Source organism: Amphibalanus amphitrite, unplaced genomic scaffold (assembly GCF_019059575.1).
Source record: "Amphibalanus amphitrite isolate SeventyFive unplaced genomic scaffold, NRLGWU_Aamphi_draft 001850F_arrow, whole genome shotgun sequence".
In the NCBI taxonomy this organism is placed as follows: Eukaryota; Metazoa; Arthropoda; class Thecostraca; order Balanomorpha; family Balanidae; genus Amphibalanus; species Amphibalanus amphitrite.
Genome location: NW_024883343.1, coordinates 66,818 through 88,798, shown reverse-complemented (window position 1 = coordinate 88,798; position 21,981 = coordinate 66,818). Strand labels below are relative to the sequence as shown.

General features: G+C 50.5%; 2 protein-coding genes across 2 annotated transcripts in view; one reads left to right on the top strand and one right to left on the bottom strand.

Annotated features, from left to right (window-relative positions):
- Nucleotides 1–3,574: 3,574 nt before the first annotated feature.
- On the top strand, nt 3,575–5,837 carry LOC122375477 (probable caffeoyl-CoA O-methyltransferase 2). The gene is made up of 3 exons (XM_043354885.1): nt 3,575–3,997; nt 4,533–4,695; nt 4,940–5,837. The coding sequence occupies exons 1-3, from the start codon at nt 3,579–3,581 to the stop codon at nt 5,228–5,230; spliced, it is 873 nt and encodes a 290-aa protein (XP_043210820.1). The 5' UTR covers nt 3,575–3,578; the 3' UTR covers nt 5,231–5,837.
- A 447-nt stretch (nt 5,838–6,284) lies between these two features.
- LOC122375478 (ATP-binding cassette sub-family G member 4-like) overlaps nt 6,285–21,981 on the bottom strand; it is a 41,805-nt gene continuing 26,108 nt past the window's right edge. The window contains 10 exon segments of the mRNA XM_043354886.1: nt 6,285–8,313; nt 8,623–8,847; nt 9,571–9,726; nt 9,979–10,079; nt 10,389–10,557; nt 10,791–11,116; nt 11,118–11,270; nt 11,692–11,841; nt 20,104–20,342; nt 21,393–21,538. Coding sequence (XP_043210821.1) covers nt 8,194–8,313; nt 8,623–8,847; nt 9,571–9,726; nt 9,979–10,079; nt 10,389–10,557; nt 10,791–11,116; nt 11,118–11,270; nt 11,692–11,841; nt 20,104–20,342; nt 21,393–21,538 — 1,785 coding nt within the window. The 3' untranslated portion in view covers nt 6,285–8,193.

Genomic DNA, 21,981 nt, shown 5'->3' with positions numbered 1-21,981 from the left:
CTGGACTGCACAGCGTACAGTCGTACACGTTTCTGTTAGGTTATAGCTGGGCCATGTGCACTGTGCAGAGTTGGACGTTACATAATGACACCTTTTTGACGAGCCAACACGACTATTGTCATCCAAGTCCACGACTGCAGGAGTAAGGTCGTAAATGGCCATCGTTTCATAAAGCAACCTAAAATATAAAGTGATCGATACTTCGACGGTAGTGGCTGTAGATAGTGTGGTTACTGACAGGGTTTTGCCTGTATTACGCTCGTATGCATGCATGTTACAATTTCCTCGTTACTTTCAGTCTTTTGAATACTTTCTGACGCTCGATTTAGCGAGCGCCCGCAATACGTATATGCCGTGCGGCACAGTATAACTTCAGGCGTATACCACTGGTGCCATCTAGCGACAATAATATAACTTCTGTAAACGCATGGGTGAGCAGAAACATCTTTGATATTTCTGTTGCTTATGTGGATTAATTATGAACAATTTTGGAAACTTTGGTGATGAAACGTTGTCTTATAGTGCAGTGTTGTCAGATCAATCCTTTATTGTCATCCTAATGGACGGGTTTATTGATTTTCGTCTGAGGATAGTGACGGCCGGACAAATGTCAATAACTAACACGGCGTGTACGGGACATCTCAATCGCCCTGTGATGACCAGACGGTGACTAGCCACCAGGGGCGGCGGATTCGGGGGGGGGCAGGGGGGGGGGGGGAGCTGCCCCCCTGGCAAACTCGTGGGGGGGCAAACATATCTTTTTGCCCCCCCATAATTTGCGACAAAGCTTAGACAAGAAACCATATACCTGATTATTCCGTTCGATCATCTGAAGATATAACCAGATGCCCATATACTTTATCATACGTTGCCTTTCTTAAATGGCAAGCGTTTACGTTCAATTGAAGTTTTCCTCTCTTCAACCTAGTTTTGGAGGCATTATAAGCGTCAACGTGACGCAGCGGCAACCCAGGCCTTCAGTGACCGTTTACAGGGGCGACGGATACGGGGTGGCAGAGGAGGCATCGTTCCCTAAGAAACTTTTGGAGGAGGGGCAAACGTATATTCTTGCCCCTCCATAATTTGTGCCCTAAACATGAGGAAAATTTCCATAATCTGATATTGCAGCTAATAGCTATGCGCTCCTACAGTTTGTCCAACGGTGCCTTTTGAATATGTGTAAATGCTAACTATTTCCGCTTTATATATTTATTTTTTTTTGTCTTTTCAGATTCTATTTATATGTAGATGTGTGCAAGAGACGCAACTCATACCTTCAGTGGTCATTTGCCTCTATTTTGTACCTACATAAATGCCAAATCGCAAGCGAGCGGAGACAGAAGGGCTAGCCATTCGCTTGCGGGTAGTTAGGACTGATGAGCGCTCATAATAAGCCACTCCCCTGATTTTTTCGAGCGCAACAGTTTCCAGCGCATAAAATGGTAAAGGCCGAGGTCGTACACATTGACGACATTGACCAATGCACGGTATGGTATGACACCCAAAGGCCAGTCATCAGAGATCTGCTTTGGGCATTCGGAGGCTTGTGTGGGGCCAGTGTAAAAACTGGATGCTCACAGTTCAGTATCCGCTTTATTTCAGTTTTCACTATTAAAAAAGTAAAAATTTATGTTGGAAACTTTTGAGGGTAAGGCACTGATCATTAGTGCCAGTGGCCCCCCCCCCCTTCTGTCTAAAGGCTGACTATAGAATAAAGAGCATCAAACACGAACAGTAGCGGCGGAACACCTTCAATTAAGGGGAGGGGGGGGGGGGCACTGCCGACTTTTGGTCCCATTCTTTCCATGCAACGTCCATAGGGCCAACGTAAAAATGCCAAAATCAAAGGGGGGCACGGTGCCCCGGTGCCCTCCCCGTTCCGCCGCCTATGAACAAGAAAGCAAAATCTGAGGCATTTTGGAAAAATGAGTATGCCCCACAGCGTCCGATAACTACCACCTTCCAGTGGGTCAAGCCAACGGGGACCAAGTCTATAATGGCACTTAACGATAGCACTAACCTTGTCTCACTTTTTGTTGAAGTCTGTTCCGAATGGTTTCGGCCACATGGACTGGCTGCACTGAGGTCGTTTGGTATGTGCAGCTGTAATTAAAGCCACCTGAGGCACCCTGACACCAGGCTGAAGCTGGGTTGGAAATGCTTCGTCTTTGCAGATATCACTGGCCGCTGATTCTCGAGTGCCTGAACCGGTAGATGTGACAAAATTTAGTGTGATAATTTGGACCTTACCGCAGTCAGCGCACCCTAAAGCCCTAATAAAGAAACGCCCTACCAAGAGTTTCTGGCAGCTCCGTTCCATCGCTTCCATCCTCAGGACACATAAATCCTTCTCCTCCACGCCGCAACCCCTACTCCGGGCTGGACAGGCACCTTTACCTCATGCGGGCTGCTCCCTTGGAGCGGCACCACTGCTCTCGACGGAGCGCACCCCGTAGCCGGGTGCAGAGAGTGCTTGGGGGGCTGATCGGCCTGTCCTTTCGGGCGGGCTCAGCCCCGGCGACTCTCCAGGGTGTCAACCCAGACCAATGTCTCCCCCTAATTCCTATCATCCTTCCGGCCCGGAAATGGTCTCGTCAGACCGAAAGGTCAGACCCAACAAAACAACATAAAACAAAACAAAACAAAACAAAACAAAACAAAACAAAACAAAACAAGAACAAAAAGAGCTTCTGGATTCTCGTTCCAGTCCACCGTTCCTTCACCCCAGCCCACCGCCGCGCTCCCTCACCTCAGCCCTTCGTTCCCAGCTTGACGAGCGTTTGGGCCTTAGTTAAGCCTTGCTGTAGGCTAACTGTATAAACCCATCGAGACAGCCCGTCTCGGTGAGCTTAGTTGGCGAACCACTGCCTTGGGGAGTGTTTCTGGCGGATCGCTGTCCCAATAGGATGTGACCGACTATCTCTGAATGTTTGAGCGGTCTCCTCCCGCTGTGAGCTAGTTTCATTTGATATCTGTCTCAGAAATACTTTTTAAAGGAAGGTTAAACGGAAATCGAACGTAAAATGAACAGAGGAAATGGTAACGAGTTACCTCATTGAAGAATAGCGCTCGCCTACTTCAAAAGGTTTGGAATCGTTCTTCAACATCTAATATGCGATCGGGTTATGGCACAACTTTTCCCATTAGCGATTTTTTTCTAACACAGCAATACGAAAAGCGTTACATCGTCCACTGGCGGATCCAGGGAGCGGGCATTTAAAGCAAACATTTATTCTCCCTCCCCTGGCCCCTGCATCGCCCGAAATAGACAAAACGTACCTTATGTTTCCTAATGAAACACTTTTTTATCAGGATTTTTTTTTTTTTGCTTAATACTGTTCAGCAGAAGATCAGTAAGGAATCGAAATCCGATGAGTTTTTGGATTTTGGACACTTTTTTGGGGGGTATGTCCCCTACAGCGTCGAAAACGCCTTTCTGGATCCGCATATGACATCATCTCGACTGGGATCTTGCCCCCCCCCCCACGCCAAAATCGAATCCGCCGCCACTGCTAGCCACATCTCTTATCAAAACTTCGATCAGGGCCGACCGCTGTTCGTTGGCTGCGTGTGACGTCATGAGGACGCCAGTGCGCCTGCGCAGACCAGCCCCTCCGACCAGCAACGCCCCCCGCCCGCTGGCCGCGCCGCGCCGGCCCGACTCCCTCACTGTGGCGTGTGGGAGCGTGCCGGCACCAGGCCCCGACCCATCCCACCAGCGACTACCGTCTCTCCGCGTGCTAACCCACCCTCCAGCCGCCACAGCCATGTCTCAGATCAGCAAGGAGCACGACGCGACGGCGGGCGCGCTGCAAAAGTACCTGTTCGAGCACATGACGCCACTGAACCCGCACATGGCCCGTCTGCGAGCCGACAGCCTGCAGGACCCCATGGGCAGGATGCTGGGCGCCTCGGACGAGCTCAACTTCCTGCGGCTGCTGCTCGGCACGCTGGGGGCCAAGAAAACACTCGATATCGGTGTATTCACTGGTTACAGGTAGGTGTTCGGGGTGCAGCGGTGTGCGGGTGTAGCACTGTGGACAGAAGACACCCAGAGGACAGATGCATGGATAGAGGATTCAGTGGGGGCTGCAGGCATCCAGTGCACTTACAGCGGTATTAGCTGAATGTGGCTAAATGTAGACCGGTCAGAAGGTGTAGCCGGGACAGCAAACTTTATCTTTCGATGTGTGTGAATACGCCCATCCGCGTACAAGCGAGCATGGCCTTGCTGACGTAGCGCGTGACCTTGAACTGTCTGTGACGGGTGTTAGAGGAGTAACCGTGTTACTTTTGGGTATACGACTGTCTATGACCTTGAAGGATTCGCCACAAGCTAGCAGTTGGTTGAGGGCTTGACCAGGACGTTTACATTTCCCTTGGAGACAAACATGCCATTGACCGTGCCAGACCCAAGATTCTTACAGATAGCCAGACTGAGCCAGACCCAAGGCCAGGCCGTGCTCCTCTATTTGAACGTCCGTCTGTGTCTGACGCTCACGTGCGTTTCACTGTCGTCATCCTCCGTGCAGCGCGCTGTCTGCCGCACTGGCGCTGCCCGCCGACGGCAAGGTGATCGCCTGCGACGTCACCGACGAGTGGCTGAAGAAGTACAACGCCTACCAGGTCTGGGCCGACGCCGGGGTGGCCGACAAGATCGACGTCCGACTGGCACCCGCTCTGGAAACGCTCGAGGTGGGCTCGGTGTGGACTGTGGGTAATAGGTGTCCATTGCAGGTCTTTGTGTTTTCGTGAAATATCCTAACGGAATAACCTTTATTAATTGAGAGCAGCCTGGAACTTTTAATCACCCGCTCAATAATACTCCTCTTATAGAAGCACGGTTTCAGTCAGTCCTTTTCCCAAATCTTCTACGGTTTCATCTTAAATTATAAATAAATAAGCTCATCCTCCCTCACCTATCCGTCCCGTTTCACAGGCGTTGATAGCCGCTGGCGAGTCCGGCACATTCGACTTCGCCTTCATCGACGCCGACAAGCAGAGCTATCCGGCTTACTACGAGGCGTGCCTGCGCCTGCTGCGTGTCGGGGGCATCATCGCCGTCGATAACGCCCTCTACCACGGCGGGGTGCTCAAGCCGGAGGCGGAGATGGACGCCAACTCACGCGCCATCCACCAGCTGAACGAGAAGGCGGCCTCCGATAGCCGGGTGCACACCAGCCTGCTCAACTGTGGCGATGGCCTGCTGTTGTGCCGCAAAGTTCAGTGAGAGAGCTGTCACCCAGTGAGGGTCGGTAGCTGGGACGTGTTGCCAGTCGTCAGGCAGCACTGGTGTCGTAATGGTTACTTAGACTCGCACTGGTCTTGTGGCAAGTGCGAGGTAAATTGACGTCTATTTTTATTTCATTTGCATCAGAACAGAAATCACCAGTATCGAAAAAAGGTTTAAATTTGTTCTCAGATCAATATTCATGAGCTCATTTGCTGCCAGAACAACTTTTACAGTTGTGACAATGGGAATTCTAACACAGCATATAGGTAGACGAGTGACGAGTGACGACCGACGACTGACGAGCCTGACGAGTGACTGAGTGACGACGAGTGACTGACGAAGTTAGGCACTAGCAAGGGCACTAGCCTGTTGGGCGAAACGGGTGAGACTGACTCAGCAAGGGTCGTCGAGGGCTGAACAAACTAAACGTATTCGGTTTATTTTACATATCACGCGTCATAACAAGCGAATCAAGATCACAATGTCTTGAATTGCTCTCAAAGGGACCAACATATGTATGTGACTGAGGCATATGCAACTCCAGTAACTGCCGATCTGTTAATAAATATACCTCCGGGCGTTGTACAATGTACGCCTACCGTTACATCCTCGTCTTTTGTTCATGAGGAAGGCGCTGTAGTGTGTAGATTAGTTTGGGAGCTCTGGTCGGTGCCATGAGATAACCTCAGGTTCCACCGGCCGGTGACAGGGTTTACAGACAGTTGAGTGCCGAGGTTATTGATTTTTTTTCGTGACGCCCTTCAGAGATCGCACAGTCATTCGAAGTCGTAGAAGCCGTCCGCACTTCTAAAAACAATGACCCCATAGTACGTACATACACATTATTATCTCACTCTTCTGACAGTAATCTGCAGGTAAACGACGCTAAGGTGGCGACGAGATGAGATCGCCGACGCCGAGAGATGGGTTGTGTCAAGGTATCTAAAGTCACGATGATAACAAACATAAATGTTGACATAAAAACATAACATAAATGATAACAAACATAAATGATAACAAACATAAATGTTGTTGACGATGATAACAAACATATAGGGCATCAACCATTGTATATTATCAAAACATTGTTTCTTTATACGAAGTTGAGGGCATCTTATATAATGGTTCAGTTTTGAAGCACGACCGAGCCCCGTATTCGTACTGATTGAGACTTTCAAAATACACAGCAATCGCCAGTCTAGCTTAGAATATATGAGCATATTATCCTTCTCTTCAACAACGACGACACGACTGACGAGGAATTATTTTCAGCAACAACGTAGCACGAACAGGAAATGACATAGGGCGCTGACTGGCGGGCCGAGAACAACTCCGGGACTCGTTGTACCAGCTGATATTTATCAACAATCGCCGTAACGTGAACGGGATCCAAACAAGCGCACGCAGTGCGCGATCCGCAGGTCCCTAACGAAGGGCGGCTTGCGTCAACAGTTGCCACATTGAACTATCTTTAGGCTAGAGCACCGAAATCGCCGGCACAGTGGCTAGACTACTGGATTACTGGTACAGTGGCAATATCACAGCAGTGGTATGTAAATCTAATCGATGTGGGTTGGTGGCGGTGCAGCCTATTTTGGTGGCAACAGGCAACCGCAATGGCAACGAACAACCGTACAAGTTTTCAACAGAGCAGTGTGGCACGTCACTACCTATCCTATCCAAGTCGAATGTGTGGATGACACAGCTCGACACAACCACCCTGGAGACAGACGGACAGCGGTGTCGCCGCCTCGGTAAACGGCCGTGGAGCCGAGCACAGGTGGCGCCAGCGGCACTGACCGGTAACTCGCGGCTGGACAACCGGTGTGAACGATACAAGATAGACAGGATAGGAATACAAAATAAAAAGCCGAGGCACAGGTGGACAAAAAATCAGTAGACATAAAAGTGAACAGAAGTGTTTTGATTTTATTTGCTGATTTAATGAAACGTACAATTTTTAGTGAAAACAATTGCTAAGATGACAACTGGATAGTGAATTAGTGAGTAAAGTGAGCAGATTAAATTCGGGAATTCTACCGCAATCTGCAAGGGACATCTCTCAAAAGTTGATTAGCACACAAATTCCTTGAGCTGACCACAGTATCCTATCAGAAGAAGGTACATGAACCACCCCAACATTTGCACGCTCTGATAACGACTCCCGATCATGCCGCTAGATACGTTGTAATCGACGCAAGGTATAATAACACGTTCACAAATATCGCAACACCACAACTGGTACGAGAAAGGACAACCATATAAAAATATCCAATTCCACAAGGTATAGTCACTTCGCAAGATATATGGCACAAACTCCCATCTGGTAACGGCAAGCGGATCAATGTTGCCAAGTGAAGCCACACCTACCCGGCGAACACCGTCACGCTTCACAGCACATGACGCCATAGGCAAGGCCAGCCGTTGAGCACATCATCTTGCCGGTATACAGCACCAACATTCACAGTTTGTTTTCTCACTTCACGTTCTTCGTTGCATGAATTCCTAAACTACGATATATTCATGCTCAACTTTGTCATTCTGCTAGCGTCGGCCATACGTTCTTCTCGCTAAGGCAGTACAAAATAGATATCATTGCAGTTCACTATCCGGAGCTCCGCATGCATCCAATAAAGCCAGCATATCGTTCTACCGCATTCCCTGTTACGAGTAAGGCTACTCCGTAGCCATGTAATAAGTGGTCCCAGCCTCCAGAGCCCTACCCCACCCCTGCCCACGTCCTCTCTTCTCGGCAGTGAGACATCCAGCTGCGTACAAACACGCACAGAAAACAACTAAATCCACTTCTGACACCAGTAATAACCGAAAACCTTACCTCTTCACCTCCCAATTGAAGGCCAAGACAAGAACCAAAGATACAGTCGACCAATATGATGCCGTACTGACTTGCCATAGTTACGTACGCACGGTCCATCACGGTGAAACTCGAAGGAGCCGCCTCAGCGTTCCATTCTCAGCTTCCAGCGAAGGACGAAGTAGCCCAGCAGTCGCAGTCCGACCGTCATACCGGCCAGCACGGCGACATCCATCCAGTAGGACGAGTCCAGCATGTCCATCTCCTGCAGGACGGAGGGAGCGGGAGATTCAGACGCACGAGACAGGGAGACCAGGGCTATTTCAGAAACTGTCAAAAGAGCGGTAAGCTGAAGACAAGACAAACGAAGTTCAGAATCAGGCTATCGTGGTCTTGAAGCCCGGACCGAGTTATTATGCTACAATTAACGGCATACTTTAATGTCGTTAAAAACAACCGGAAAAATCTAAATTCGTATTCAGGCCACACTAAACCGAACTCAAACTCGGCAAAACTCTTTCGACCTCAATTGAAGGTAACATGCCCACTGCCCAGCGACCGACGCGGTTCTCACCTTGAGGAATTTCTCCGGACTCCTGAAGTGGCAGTAGGGCTGCGAGCAGTGCATGTCGCCCCGGCCGTTGCCGTAGACGGCCAGCATGAGGCCCTCGAAGCTGTAGCGCGCATAGGAGAGGTACGAGATCCACGACAGGTAGACGGGAATGGCGTTTAGAGTGAGAAAGAAGCCAGAGAACAGGATGATGGGGATCATCGTCACCGGTCCAAGGAACACCGCCAGCTGAAACGAACAGAGAAAGATACACGGGCGTCACTTTTGAACAGGAGACTTGGGATCACTTGGATTTTTCATGAGACAACATTATTGCTATTTCATGGAATATTATCATTTAATCTGTTTGGATAACAAACAAAATAAAACTTACGATTCATAAGTTTCGAGAAAACACCACACCGAAACTCTCAAAGCAACATGGCTGAATTCACTACGCCCAAACGAGCAGCCTTTCCGCGTACTAGATCAAAACCAACACGACCGCGGTACTCGCGTGCGGCTCGCCCCCTCCCCCCTCCCTCCCCTCCCCGGGGGCAGTGGGGCACGGGCGAGAGCGGATTGGCCAGCGGCCAAGGCCAGACCCCGGGGGTCGATGACCTCTGCGTTTAGGGTGGCTGCAGCCGGCCAGGGTAAGGTTGACGTCTGGCCGAGTTGGGCAACTGACGGATGGTGGAAAAGGTGCCGTGCAGAGGTGCGGGGGAGGGGAGAGCAGCAGCAGAAACGGAACTTCCATATATGTAAAGAGAAAAAACGTTCATTGGATTCGCAAATATTCATATATCGCAGCACATTGGATCGAATTTAAGCACTCTACGAATTACGTTGCTTCCATGAAAGAAGCGAACGAATGAGATACGGGTTGTCAGGTTGGAAGTTGACAAGAGAGAAGACGCTATAATTTCAGCTCAGTCAAAGACTCCAACCGAACGCCCCCGGAGGGCTGCGTACCTGGATGTCGCAGCAGGCACCTATGACCAGGCCGACGCTCTGAGCCACCAGTGACGTCAGCACCGTCATCAGACAGAACATCAGGAAGCGGCCCAGCTCGTTCGGCTGTGACGTCATGTAGTAGACGATGACATCATATATCAACGGAAACACTATCTGAAAACGGAAACAGACGGCAACATGTCAAGAGCTGTGTAGTGCAGTCGTTCGTATTACATGGCAATTCGAATGGTGCTAGCAAATTACACAAGGGAAACATAAAAATTAAGATAAGATTAAATGATTTCATAAACAAATTCACCCAGCCATGAAGCCAACACCAGCCATGAAGAGAAGAGAACCGACTAAGCGGACGATCTTTTAAACCTAACTAGTTCCATTTTCTTTTTCTTTTTATCATATCCATACCTGGAATGGAAGATCGGCTAGCGTTTTGGCGATGTAATACGACTTCATCGAGTACCAGCAGTTCAGGTATTCCTTCCTAAACACAGCCATTTCACAGGGAACTGAAACACACAAAGAATGGGCATGTCATATGTCTGCTCGTTTTCCGGTACATCCGGCTGACCCGGCCTTGCGTTCTCCCTTTTCCACGACACAAAAGCTTGACATGAAAACTTCTCAGACAAAACATGCTGTGGATTAAGGAGATTAAGAGATCTTGACATCCGGTGATAACAATGTTGGGCCGGGAACATTTACAGATGGTAACGGTGAGCACGAGACACTCACAGGCAATAATGATGGAATATCATACGAGATAATTACACGCTCACAAAACACCAAAGTGAGAATGTTGATGATGGAACACTCACAGGTAAGAATGGTGGGCATGAGTGCGCTGAACAGGACGAACATGAGCGCAAAGAACAGCTGAGCAGCGTTGTTGTACACGTCTTTGGCTTCGTTTCCGATGTCGAAGTACAGGCTCCCGATGAGGACGCCGAACAATATGTGAGACACCAGGCGGGCCATGGTCAACATCTGCAAATAAACATAAATCATGGTATAAAGTGCGTTTGTAATTTGCTAGTCTCTCTCTTTCGGGATCTCAGGGACAAAGATCTGCTTGTTAAAGAAACTTTGGAGAATATGGGGGGCACGTTCATTCCAGTTATTCATAAGCATTTACAAATGCACATCGAAACCCGCGTGTGTTGCAAAATCTCATGAAGAAGTTCCGAGGACTGCTCCTGCCCTGCAGAGCTCTCACTCACCCTATCTCGCACGATGGACTGGCAGGTCCTCTTCAGCAGCACCATGAACTGGGTGACTGTGGACGTGCGGTAGAGCTCCCTGCCCGAGTCCAGCCGCTGGTACAGCCTCTGACCGCCCACATCCTCGTCCAGCCTCTGACACAGCTCAGACATCGGCGCAGGGTGTTTGTGACGCAGCAGAAGGCTCGTACAGCCCACCTCACCACCGTCAGCGTCCTGAGACGACACCGGCGCGCCGGCGGCGGGCAGCGACGCGCCGTTCAGCTCCGCCCCCGCGGCCGGTTCGTAGGGCGGCGGCTCGGCCGGGTGTGGACACTCGCCGTTAGGGGGACGGGGGCTGTGAGACTCGGAGGGTAGGTGACCGTTTCGCTGCACGCCGTTTTTTCCCCTGTGCTGAGCCGTTCTGGAGCTGGTGAGTGCCGTTTTTGGAAGGCGGAGTGGCGTGGCCGTTCATCTTCCCGACTGCAAAGTCGGTCTCATCTGAAAACGGTGTGCGTGTTTCAGGGTAAGCAAATCAACTAGGAGAGCAGATCGCATCATGGCCTCACGCCTAGGTATTGTGCAATGAAATATAGCACAGCCGGGGTTATGCACAATCAAACTGCGCATACTAGCTAGCGATATCAATGAAGTGCTTATATGTGAAGTGGGTAAGTCCACACAAAGCAAGTGTTGACTAGAAAAACTATCGCAGGGCCATCACAAGCCATCACAATTCACAAGGCATGGCAGGCTGCCTGACCCCGTGCCACCTGCAGCAGAATAACCATTACAACAGCCATTTCCAGACTAAACATCGATCCCCAAACAATTCACCCCATGCAGCTGCGGTGCTAGTGATTGGTGAGTCGCGTTGCTATAAACGAACTCCGAACGGCTGAACCCAGGCGGCGGAGCTCACCGACTGTGTGGCAGTGCTGGTCGACCTGGGTCGGCTCGGTGACCTCGGGCGGGTCAGTGACCTTCTCCCAGGTCAGGCAGCGGCCGTTCTTACTGGCTGCCACCAGCCGGTCCGTCCACTCTCCATACTCGCCGCTGGCCGCCTCCATCACTGGAATAGACCCGTCGACAAAATGGTCAAATAAGCAGCATCCATAACTGAAACGAACCCGCCGGCCAATGGTTAAATAAACAGCATCCATAACTGAAAAAAGACATTACATACATGATAACAAGTGCTGACAACCCCATCACAAAGGAAATTACAATGGTCAAACCAGCAAATCAAAGCTTCCCTCACTTCAGTACAATATGTCTGGTTCAGGAATCAGATAATTTTCAGTTCTTCAATAATTTTCTCAAAATCGACACTAGTGCCCTTGACCTCGAGCAAACAACGTTAAAGCCTTTGGGTTCGTGACCTTACCCCCACCGCCGGGCCACCGACGAACAATTGGGGTCTCCCCGCCCCTCCCCAAGTCGCTCAGCGGACCGGCGCAGCACCTGTCCCAAACACCTAGTCGTGGGGGAGGGGAGGGGAGGGAGGGGCGGGGAAGCGGGCTAAATTGGGCGTTGGTCGGTGGTCGGTGGCCATGGCCCCAGCCGACGTGGGTACCACGACACCGCGTGGAGACCGACAGAGTGGGCATGAGTGGGTGAAGGCTGCAGAAGGGAAATGGTTGAAAAAACGCTGCCAGGCGGCAAACAACGGAGTTTTCAGCAAAACACTGATACAGCGACGGCCAATTACTACGTAAAATACACATAACACTTAAGCCTGAAATAAGGAGCCTGGTCAATGGAATAAGGAAATAATGAGAACCGATGTCCCGGTGGAATCCTACCATCTCTTTGCATATTCATTATTTACGTTTTACTAGAGGTACAGGTTTACGCGATAACTGTATGTTTTGATTTATGTTATGTTACGGGTGCATTAGTTTTGGGTGATTGCCTTGTATTTTTAGCTATATTATTTGGGTAGATTTGGGTAGCTGTTTTTAAAACTGTAAGGGATGGTGATAGTTGCGGGGTGTTCAAGTGTTTTGTATGTTGGGCCCCTTTTGAACTCAACCCTACCCCTACCCTACCCCTACCCTACCCTACCCCTACCCTATCCTACCCTACCCTACCCTACTACCCTACCCTATCCTACTATCCTACCCTACCCTACCCTACTACCCTACGCTACCCTACTATCCTATCCTACCCTACCCTACCCTACTACCCTACCTAACTCTACCCTACCCTACCCTACCCTACCCCTACCCCTACACTACCCTACCCTACCCTACCCTACCCCTACACTACCCTACCCTACCCTACCCTACCATACCCTACCCTACCCCTACACTATCCCACCCTACCCTACCCTACCCTACCCTTACACTACCCTACCCTACCCTAACCTTACCCTACCCTACCCTACCCTACCCTACCCTACCCTACCCCTACCCCTACACTACCCTACCCTACCCTACCCTACCCTACCATACCCTACCCTACCCTACCCTACACTACACTACACTACACTACACTACACTACCCCTACCCTACCCTACCCCTACACAACCCTACCCTACCCTACCCTACCCTACCCTACCCTACCCTACCCTTCCCTTCCCTACCCTACCCTACCCTACCCTACACTGCCACCGACAGTCCAAGTTTCAGCTAAATCGGCCCAGAAACGGCTGAGATATTGCAGAAACAAATTAATGGTATTTACTGGCGAATCCCCTTGGAGAGCGGTGTCTTGTGTCGGCCTTCGTTGTCAAAGGTCAACGACCTCCCGGCTCTGATGCTTTTGACTCAGTTTTTAAGCGAACAACTGAGCCTAAAGCACGTGCCCTCTGCTCGGCGCCGGTCGCGGCCCCACCACGTGCACACCGCTGAACCCACACCGTCGAAAATTTAATACGACAAATGAGTGCATGCGCTCGACTTGGCGTGAAAAGTTCACCCCCGTAGCCCTCACCGTTCCCGAGCAATGGCCTGTTTTTGCCGATTCTAATGCTAACCCTATGGCGCACATGAGCACGCGCCACGGGCGCACCCCTGGCCGCATCGTGCACAAAATTTAATACGACCTGTTGAATGACGTGACCCACGAGTCGTGAAAATTTCACCCTCGTGCGTCAATCGACGGCGCCTTAATAAGCCTTTTAGGGAGTAACCCCGACGGCGGCGTGGGCGGCGGACTTTTTAGGATTTATAATATTCACTAGAGGTACAGGTTTACGCGATAAGTGTATGTTTTGATATGTATGATCAACGGATGCATTAGTTTGGGTGTAGAAACTTGCATTTTTATTGGTACCTATTATTTGTTTAGAACTGGGTAACTGCTTTTAATTGAACTGTAAAGAATGATGGTGATGCATGCGAGTTTTTCGAGCCCTTTGTAACTTAGGATGTTACTCAATTCAACCCTACCCTACCCTACCCTACCCTACCCTACCCTACCCTATCCTACCCCTACCCTACCCTACCATACCCTACCCTACTCTACCCTACCCTACCCTACCCTTCCCTACCCTACCCTACCCTACTCTACTACCCTAACCTACCCTACTACCCTACCCTACCCTACCCTACCCTACCTAACTCTACCCTACCCTACCCTACCATACCCTACTACCCTACCCTAACCTACCTTACCCTACCCTACCCTACCCTACCCTACTACCCTACCCTACCCTACCCTACCCTACCCTACCCTTACCCTACCCTACCCTACCCTTACCCTACCCTACCCTACCCTACCCTACCCTACCCTACCCTACCCTACCTTACCCTACCCTACCCTACCCTACCCTACCATACCCTAACCTACCCTACTACCCTACCCTACCCTACCTAACTCTACCCTACCTAACTCTACCCTACCCTACCATACCCTACTACCCTACCCTAACCTACCTTACCCTACCCTACCCTACCCTAGTCCCTACCCTACCCTACCCTACTACCCTACCCTACCCTACCCTACCTTACCCTACCCTACCCTACCCTACCCCTACCCTACAATCCCCTACCCTACCCTACCCTACAATCCCCTACCCAACCCTACCCTACCCTACCCCTACCCATACCCTACCCTTCCCTACTTTACCCTACCCTACCCTACCCTACCCTACTTTACCCTACCCTACCCTACCCTACCCTACTTTACCCTACCCTACCCTACCCTACTTTACCCTACCCTACCCTACCCTACACTGCCACCGACAATCCAAGTTTCAGCTAAATCGGCCCAGAAACGGCTGAGATATTGCAAACACAAATTTATCGTATTAAGGCGAATCCCCTTGGCGAGGGGTGCCCGGCGCCGGTATTCGTTGTCAAAGGTCAATGACCTGCCGGCTCTGATGCTTTTCACTCAGTTTTTTAAGCGAACAACTGAGCCTAAAGCACGTGCCCTCTGCTCGGCGCCGGTCGCGATTCTAATGCTAACCCTATGGCGCAGATGAGCACGCGCCACGGGCGCACCCCCGGCCGAATCGAGCCCAAAATTTAATACGACCTGTTGAATTACGTGACTCACGAGTCGTGAAAATTTCACCCCCCTGCGTCAATCGACGGCTTTGCAATAGCCGTTTTTGGGAGTAACGCCGACTGCGTAACCCCGACGGCGGCGGACTTTTTAAGATTTATAATAGTAGATTATTATATTCATTATTTACGTTTTACAGGTATCATTCAATCTACTATTATAAATCTTAAAAAGTCCGCCGCCGCCCACGCCCACGCCGCCGTCGGGGTTACTCCCAAAAAGGCTTATTGCGGCGCCGTCGATTGACGCAGGATGGTGAAATTTTCACGACTCGTGGGTCACGTAAATGAACAGGTCGTATTAAATTTTGGGCACGATGCGGCCGGGGGTGCGCCCGTGGCGCGTGCTCATGTGCGCCATAGGGTTAGCATTAGAATCAGCAAAAACAGGCTATTGCTCGGGAACGGTAAGGGCTACGGGGGTGAAATTTTCGCTGTAAGTCGATCGCGTGCACTCATTTGTCGTATTAAATTCTTGAGGGGGTGGGTTCAGCGGTGTGCACGTGATGGGGCCGCGACCGGCGCCGAGCAGAGGGCACGTGCTTTAGGCTCAGTTGTTCGCTTAAAAACTGACTGGAAATAATCAGAGCCGGAAGGTCATTGACCTTTGACAACGAATACCGGCGCCGGGCACCCCTCGCCAAGGGGATTCGCCATTAAATACGATAAATTTGTGTTTGCAATATCTCAGCCGTTTCTGGGCCGATTTAGCTGAAACTTGGATTGTCGGTGGCAGTGTAGGGTAGGGTAGGGTAGGGTAAAGTAGGGTAGGGTAGGGTAGGGTAAAGTAGGGTAGGGTAGGGTAGGGTAAAGTAGGGTAGGGTAGGGTATGGGTAGGGGTAGGGTAGGGTAGGGTAGGGTTGGGTAGGGGATTGTAGGGTAGGGTAGGTAGGGTAGGGGATTGTAGGGTAGGGGTAAGGTAGGGTAGGGTAGGGTAGGGTAGGGTAGTGTAAGGGTAGGGTAGGGTAGGGTAGGGTAGGGTAGTGTAAGGGTAGGGTAGGGTAGGGTAGGGTAGTGTAAAGGTAGGGTAGGGTAGGGAAGGGTAGGGTAGTGTAGGAGTAGGGTAGGGTAGGGTAGGGTAGGGTAAGGGTAGGGTAGGGTAGGGTGGGGTAGGGTAGGGTAGGGTAGTGTAAGGGTAGGGTAGGGTAGGGTAGGGTAGGGTAGGGTAGGGTAGGGTAAGGGATTGTAGGGTAGGGTAGGGTAGGGTATGGTAGGGGATTGTAGGGTAGGGGTAGGGTAGGGTAGGGTAGGGTAGTGTAAGGGTAGGGTAGGGTAGGGTAGGGTAGTGTAAGTGTAGGGTAGGGTAGGGTAGGGTAGGGTAGGGTAGGGTAGGGTAGTGTAAAGGTAGGGTAGGGTATGGAAGGGTAGGGTAGGGTAGGGTAGGGTAGGGTAGGGTAGGGTAGGGGTAGGGTAGGGTAGGGTAGGGTACTACCATACAAAACACTTGAACACCCCGCACCTATCACCAACCCCTACAGTTTAATTTAAAACAGCTACCCAAATCTATCCAAATAATACATCTTAAAATACAAGTCAATCACCCAAACTAATGCACCCGTAACATAATATAAATCAAAACATACAGTTATCGCGTAAACCTGTACCTCTAGTCTACTATTATAAATCTTAAAAAGTCCGCCGCCGCCCACGCCCACGCCGCCGTCGGGGTTACTCCCAAAAAGGCTTATTGCGGCGCCGTCGATTGACGCAGGACGGTGAAATTTTGACGACTCGTGGGTCACGTCATTCAACAGGTCGTATTAAATTTTGGGCACGATGCGGCCGGGGGTGCGCCCGCGGCGCGTGCTCATGTGCGCCATAGGGTTAGCATTAGAATCGGCAAAACAGGCCATTGCTCGGGAACGGTAAAGGCTACGGAGGTGAAATTTTCACGCCAAGTCGAGCGCGTGCACTCATTTGTCGTATTAAATTTTCGAGGGTGTGGGTTCAGCAGTGTGCACGTGGTGGGGGGCGCGACCGGCGCCGAGCAGAACGCACGTGCTTTAGGCTCAGTTGTTCGCTTGCTAAACTGAGTGAAAAGCATCAGAGCCGGGAGGTCGTTGACCTTTGACAACGAAGGCCGACACAAGGCACCGCTCGCCAAGGGGATTCGCCAGTAAATACAATTAATTTGTTTTTGCAATATCTCAGCCGTTTCTGGGCCGATTTAGCTGAAACTTTGTAGTGTAGGGTATGGTAGGGTAGGGTAGGGTAGGGTAGGGTAGGGTAGGGGTAGGGGTAGTGTAGGGTAGGGTAGGGTAGGGTAGGGTAGGGGATTGTAGGGTAGGGTAGGGTAGGGTAGGGGATTGTAGGGTAGGGTAGGGTAGGGTAGGGGATTGTAGGGTAGGGTAGGGTAGGGTAGGGTAGGGCAGAGTAGGGTAGGGTAGGGTAGGGTAGTGTAGGGGTAGGGTAGGGTAGGGTAGGGTAGTGTAAGGTTAAGGTAGGGTAGGGTAGGGTAGGGTAGGGGATTGTAGGGTAGGATAGGGTATAGGGTAGGGGATTGTAGGGTAGCGTAGGGTAGGGTAGGGTAGGGGTAGGGTAGGGTAGGGTAGTGTATGGGTTGGGGTGGTGTAGGGGTAGGGTAGGGTAGGGTAGGGTAGGGTAGGGTAGGGTAGGGTAGGGTAGGGTAGGGATTGTAGGTAGGGTAGGGTAGGGTAGGGTAGGGGATTGTAGGGTAGGGTAGGGTAGTGTAGGTTAGGGGTAGGGTAGTGTAGGGGTAGGGTAGGGTAGGGTAGGTTAGGGTAGGGTAGTGTAGGGGTAGGGTAGTGTAGGGGTAGGGTAGGGTAGTGTAGGGTAGGTTAGGGTAGGGTAGTGTAGGGGTAGGGTAGGGTAGGGGTAGGGTAGGGTAGGGTAGGGTAAGGTTAAGTTAAAAAAGGGCCTAACCAACAAAACACTTGAACACCCCGCACCTATCACCAACCCTTACAGTTTAATTAAAACGGCTACCCAAATCTATCCAAATAATACATCTAAAAATACAAATCAATCCCCCAAACCAATGCACCCGTAACATAACATAAATCAAAACACACAGTTATCGCGTAAACCTGTACCTCTAGTATGCTTAAAGTTCAGTAAGTTTCTCTGACATCATGACACACAGATGTCAAATGCGATCAAAACTCCTCCCCACATACGCACAGACAGACACATAGGCTGGTCGTCGCTGGCCGACAGATCGACGCAAAAACTTGAAACGCATCAGCAAACCACCAGACTTCGACGGCGCGAGATAGCCCAGTGTCAAAGTCCAATGACCGTACCCGAAAACCATTCCAGATTTGGCTGAGCGCGGACAGCCCCACGCACTGCTGAAAACCACTCTAAAATGGCCAGCATATGAGAAAACCCGGAGCGAAAAGAAAGGACGAGAGAGAGAGAGAGAGAGAGAGAGAGAGAGAGAGAGAGAGAGAGAGAGAGAGAGAGAGAGAGAGAGAGAGAGAGAAAGAGAGAAAGAGAGAAAGAGAGAAAGAGAGAAAGAGAGAAAGAGAGAAAGAGAGAAAGAGAGAAAGAGAGAAAGAGAGAAAGAGAGAAAGAGAGAAAGAGAGAAAGAGAGAAAGAGAGGGAGAGAGAGGGAGAGAGAGGGAGAGAGAGGGAGAGAGAGGGAGAGAGAGGGAGAGAGAGGGAGAGAGAGGGAGAGAGAGGGAGAGAGAGGGGAGAGAGAGGGAGAGAGGGAGAAGAGAAAGAGAAAGAGAGAGAGAGAGAGAGAGAGAGAGAGAGAGAGAGAGAGAGAGAGAGGAGAGAGAGAGAGAGAGAGAGAGAGAGAGAGAGAGAGAGAGAGAGAGAGAGAGAGAGAGAGAGAGAGAGAGAGAGAGAGAGAGAGAGAGAGAGAGAGAGAGAGAGAGAGAGAAAGAGAAAGAGAAAGAGAAAGAGAAAGAGAAAGAGAAAGAGAAAGAGAAAGAGAAAGAGAAAGAGAAAGAGAAAGAGAAAGAGAAAGAGAAAGAGAAAGAGAAAGAGAAAGAGAAAGAGAAGAGAAAGAGAAGAGAAAGAGAAAGAGAAAAGAGAAAGAGAAAGAGAAAGAGAAAGAGAAAGAGAAAGAGAAAGAGAAAGAGAAAGAGAAAGAGAAAGAGAAAGAGAAAGAGAAAGAGAAAGAGAAAGAGAAAGAGAAAGAGAAAGAGAAAGAGAAAGAGAAAGAGAAAGAGAGAGAGAGAGAGAGAGAGAGAGAGAGAGAGAGAGAGAGAGAGAGAGAGAGAGAGAGAGAGAGAGAGAGAGAGAGAGAGAGAGAGAGAGAGAGAGAGGAGAGAGAGAGAGAGAGAGAGAGAGAGAGAGAGAGAGAGAGAGAGAGAGAGAGAGACCGAGCAATAGAAAATCAGAAAGGAATGGAAAGGCAGGGAAGGAGAGAAAATATATCAAGATATAACAAAGAAACTAGAGCGAATAATAAAAGGAAATCAGAGATACCAGGATGCGGTTAGGTCAGCTATAGCAGAATCGCTCGTAACACTAACATTTACCCAGCCGGAGTCCGGTCCAAGCGGTTGACACATGCTGTCAGTGGTTGTATGTGTGAATGAGGCACTGGACTGTCCCGACTGTCTGCTCATTTCGTCATAACGCAAACATCGCTGCCAGGATCCGGGTCTGAATAGTCATCAGTGTTTAATTGATAACGAAATGTTATGGATAAGTTGATATGTCTTGCAAGCAATGTAGATACCGAGATACCACTAGTAAATGACAATGATCAAAATGTGTGAACGCAACGTCGTCCTAGTTGCTTATACGTTTGACTTTTTATGGGCCAGCGCGATAAAATGTCAGGTCAGGATTATTTGCCACCGTTTAGGTCCAGCCAGATCCCATTCTTCCCTCCACGTACCGAAGTCTGCCGGGTTGTGGAAGCCGGGGCACTGGAGTCCGGCTGCGGCCAGCGCCGGCACCAGATTGGCCCGGGCGCCGCGGTAGATGCAGCTGCCCCTGGCCAGGATGTAGAGCTGGTCGAACTGCTGGAACAGCCGGCTGGACGGCTGGTGGATGGTGCAGATGATGGTCCGGCCACCCTCGGCCAGCGTCTTCAGCAGCGCCACGCACGAGGAGCACGAGTTGGAGTCCAGGCCGCTGGGAAGACGGACGGCCGAGACGTCAGAGCGGGATAAGAGACAGACAATGGATATACTAGAGAAACACTTTCGTGTATGTGCATAACGTACTTGTTTGTTAAAGCCATAAATATAATGCGACAATAGAGACGCAAAATGTCTCTTACTAAAATGTTCGGTTGCTTACCATACAAAAAAAAAAAACAGTTAACGGGAACAAGAAGATCGCAACCTTTTGCAAGAATAAAAGCAGCCGAAAAAGCGATGAGTCGTTTGCATCGGCACCAGACCGAGCCGCAACCGGTCACCGGACAACCCAGGGACAAAGGTCACCCTCGATGTTTGTCGTCTAATATCAGCTACGCGTGATCGCCGAGCTTTTCGGAGAACGAGAAAGTCTGGAGCCGGACTCCCATAACAGAACTCCCAGACAGTTGGGCAATCATTACCCCAGCTAATGATAGCTGAGGTTACCAATCATACGCATGAGTGACACACTTTGCTCGTCTGAACGATGGAATAAGAACGTGCGAAGATGTAGTGAAATGGACGGGCGGCACTTTTCAAAAATCCGTGCATCGTAGGGACAGACGAAACCATCCGTAAACAAACGATTCACATGAGGTTACTGACATGGGAAATCGTGGAGGTTAGTGTAATCATGAGCCATCTGGACGGGTCCTCTGCGGTCTGGCGACGCCGTGAACTGGGTCGACCTACAGATTCCAGTCCTGCCAGACTCGTTGCAGACCAAGAATTCCAACTTCAAACAACGGTTCGACCATTTGAGCTCTTCCGTCACGGGTAAAGCGACAATTTAAAGGTAGGCAAAGGTTGGAATAGGTATAAAATACTTGTGATACCAAGCAATCGCGAGATCACTTTTCCCGCTGCATGGTAGCACAACAGAACTAAAAACAGATACATCCCCATGTATCCTGGCTCCGGCATGAATATTAGGCTCATCCATTTGTAAACTCCAGTCCTCTCTTACCTCACATGGTAACCCGATATCATTGACACGTCTCTCTCACATCCCTTATTCCCGGCTCACCACCCCACCACTCACCTAGTCGGCTCATCGAAGAACATGACGGGCGGATTATTGAGCAGCTCCAGTGCGATGGAGAGTCGCTTCCTCTGACCACCGGAGAGCCGCAGACACTGGGTGTTGCGGCACGACGACAGACCCAGCGTCTCCAGAACGTCATCCACCTGACGATACAACAGGCGAGCTTGGCAACCAGCATTGCTAACACTGGTATTTGTCTAATAAGGCTACGACGTGATTGTGAAGATCCACGCCCATAAAACTCATGTGGCGGTGTTCTTACAACTTTCCTAAGGACCGACGGTCGATTGCGACTGTTTGAAGTCCTTTTATTTGATTCGCGGTAAGATACGAAAACGAAAAACACACAAAAAAGGAGTCCGGGCGACACGCAAAAACGCAGCGAGACCCGACCTCGCGCGCTGGAGGACAAGGTCACTAGGAGAGGCTCTGCCGGATGGTGGCAGTGGCTACCGATCGATCCGTCGCCCCCCCCCCCCCCGAGTGGGAGGGGAGGGGCGGCCTGACAACAGCGCTGCGGAAGCCACACGCCGCGTCTGGCCTCCCGGGCGGAAGACGGTGGTGGGCGGAGCAGAAATAGACAGAA

Coding starts and splice junctions, on each gene's coding strand:
- LOC122375477 (XM_043354885.1), top strand. CDS start 3,579: ATGAGGACGCCAGTGCGCCTGCGCAGACCAGCCCCTCCGACCAGCAAC. Junction 3,998..4,532: donor GGTGTATTCACTGGTTACAG/GTAGGTGTTCGG, acceptor TCCTCCGTGCAG/CGCGCTGTCTGCCGCACTGG. Junction 4,696..4,939: donor CCGCTCTGGAAACGCTCGAG/GTGGGCTCGGTG, acceptor CCCGTTTCACAG/GCGTTGATAGCCGCTGGCGA.